This window comes from Bison bison, unplaced genomic scaffold (assembly GCF_000754665.1).
Source record: "Bison bison bison isolate TAMUID 2011002044 unplaced genomic scaffold, Bison_UMD1.0 scf7180017857503, whole genome shotgun sequence".
Taxonomy (NCBI): Eukaryota; Metazoa; Chordata; class Mammalia; order Artiodactyla; family Bovidae; genus Bison; species Bison bison.
In genome coordinates, this window is record NW_011488076.1 from 7,594 (window position 1) to 9,884 (window position 2,291).

The 2,291-nt window shown below is 43.1% G+C and overlaps 1 protein-coding gene across 1 annotated transcript in view; it reads right to left on the reverse strand.

Moving 5' to 3' along the window:
• Positions 1-459: 459 nt before the first annotated feature.
• Positions 460-2,291, reverse strand: part of CHRDL1 (chordin-like 1) — a gene marked incomplete at both ends in the record, with an annotated part of 9,366 nt that continues 7,534 nt past the window's right edge. Inside the window, one exon of the mRNA XM_010860854.1 lies at positions 460-652. Within this exon, the coding sequence (XP_010859156.1) occupies positions 460-652 (193 nt within the window). The remainder of the gene's footprint in view (positions 653-2,291) is intronic.

Genomic DNA, 2,291 nt, shown 5'->3' on the forward strand with positions numbered 1-2,291 from the left:
GAGCTTCATCTTGGAAACAATAGTAGATTACATTTGGGAAGTTTACAATCCCGGCTGTACACCAGAATCACCTGTGGAGCTTTCTGAACAAACCCTTAAGCCCATCCCTACTCCTGGACAATTAGTCAGACTCTCTGTGGGTAGGATCAGGCATTTGGTATATAAAAACCTTCCCAGATGAGTCTGATGTGCAGCCAGGGTTAAGAACCACTCCTCCAGCCTTGGTTGTGTGAGAAAGACAACAAACCCCTATGGTCAATACTTACTTTTTAGCCCAGGACACAGTTAAAGGGCACAATAGCAACTGTGTGAGTCATGTGTTCATTTCTAAGCAAATGGGAAATCTTCTGACTGAAACAGGGGAACAGGTTGAAGAAACTGAAGATGAAAAACGAAGATGACCCTTCCTCTCCTTCCCTGTGTCCCCCTTACAAAAAAAAAAAAAATAATAATAATAACAAGAGATTAATGTCGTCTGGCTCACCTTTTCGAATGGTCCAAACGTGGACCTCTACCTGAGGTGGTCTCTCTGTCTCCAGTGCTATTTTTCTGGTGGTCTCCCCGTCCTCCATGAACACAGACTCATATACAGGCATTGTTTCTTCTCCACAAAAGTAGCCTTTGCTGTCAAAGCTTTGGCCTGGAAGTTCTTCTGGAATCAGGAAGTGAGTAGAGATTTGTCATGGTTTTCCAAAAGTCAGAGCAAACCTCTGCATTTATGTAGTCTCAGCATTCACGGCGCTGCACAAGCATCAGAAGTGGACAATCTACAAGGACATTCCTACAGGGATAGAAATCCCACCAACATTTCACTGCCCCTGTAACAGTCACTAGATCACAAAAGAGCACATGACCTTTAAGTCCACATGATGACAGAACACTGGCCCCAAACCCACAATGGATCCACCATCACTTGAAAAGTGGAGCTTCATGAAGAGCAAGAATGTGACCAGATACAAAAGTGCTGGGCACTTAAGGGAACAGAGGATTTTCCATGCTTGGTCAGGATCATGGTTGGCCTTGCTCAGTGTTGCCAACAGAGACCCAAGGAATGGGCTGATGGAAGGCCTCAGTTAACTTCCCTAACATCATTTAGGTATACTTGGAAAACATTTATGACACTCATTTATGAGCATATACTTGCCCAAAGGATCTATCCAAATAGGGCTGACATTTCTGAATGCTCTTTGATTTGTTTTCAAGGGGAATGCTAATACCGGATCAACACCGGTGCCAAAACCTAGATGTCAGATTAGTCATATGTGCACTATGCCAAATGAACGGTTGGAAGACACAAAAAAGTTGCTCAAATCCCTCAACTGTGGATCATTTAAAGTATAAACTAAATTGTTGGATTTCAACTTCCAGGCATAGGGATACCAGCCCTCTCACTCCTCCTGCTCTATGCTCCCCTTTCCTCAGCCCCCTACCAAAAGAAGTTGCCCTTGGTTGGTTATCAGTGAGTTAAGTTCTTACTGGCCTTGTAATGAACACCCTCCTTGGCTCTGTATTTAAAGTGTAACGCTCAAATCAGGAACAACAAAGAAAAGCTGAGGACACCCTGACAGATTTTGAATATGTGCAGAAGCCATCTGTAAGTATATCTGATGAAACCATTGGGTGTTGAGTGCTTTGGACCCGTGACTCTAATTAGGGGGATTCACTCTTACCCTATCAGACGCATCTGGACTAGAGTTTGTATTCAAATTGCTATTGCGTGTCTCTTGCTGACTTGATTACCTCTCCCATTCCCACCACCATTTGGGCACTATAAGGACAAAATCCTAGTCTTCTCTGGGTGATTCCAGGTTGTACTACACAATTTGCAGATTATCCTAGAGTCAAGCTTACTTTCCCCTTTTGTCTTTCTTTTCCGTAATTTAATTACTTGGTGGGCTGGTCTTTTTTGGTGAAATGCTAGGTAATTAAGGGATGTGTGCTAGCACTTTCCAAATGAGTGGAGGGGGGAAGAGGTCACGGAGTATACAGGATCCTCTGTATATCAATTACCAGCTTTAGAATGAGAGCCTGGTTCATGTGTTAAATCCTGCTCACCAGCTATAGCTATAACTGCCCTAAGAAATCCATGAAGGGACTGCAAGTACCTACAATATGCTAAAAATTTCTCCCAGTGTCCTGAAAAGTCAGCCTGTCCCACAACCCCTCCCCTCCAAGAGCTTAATTTACTCACTACAAGGGATTGACAAACAAAAAAATCCATTAGTGATTCATCCAGGCTGGCACATGAAAATATTAAGAGTAAATAAACAGACTGTATCTTTTGAACTACC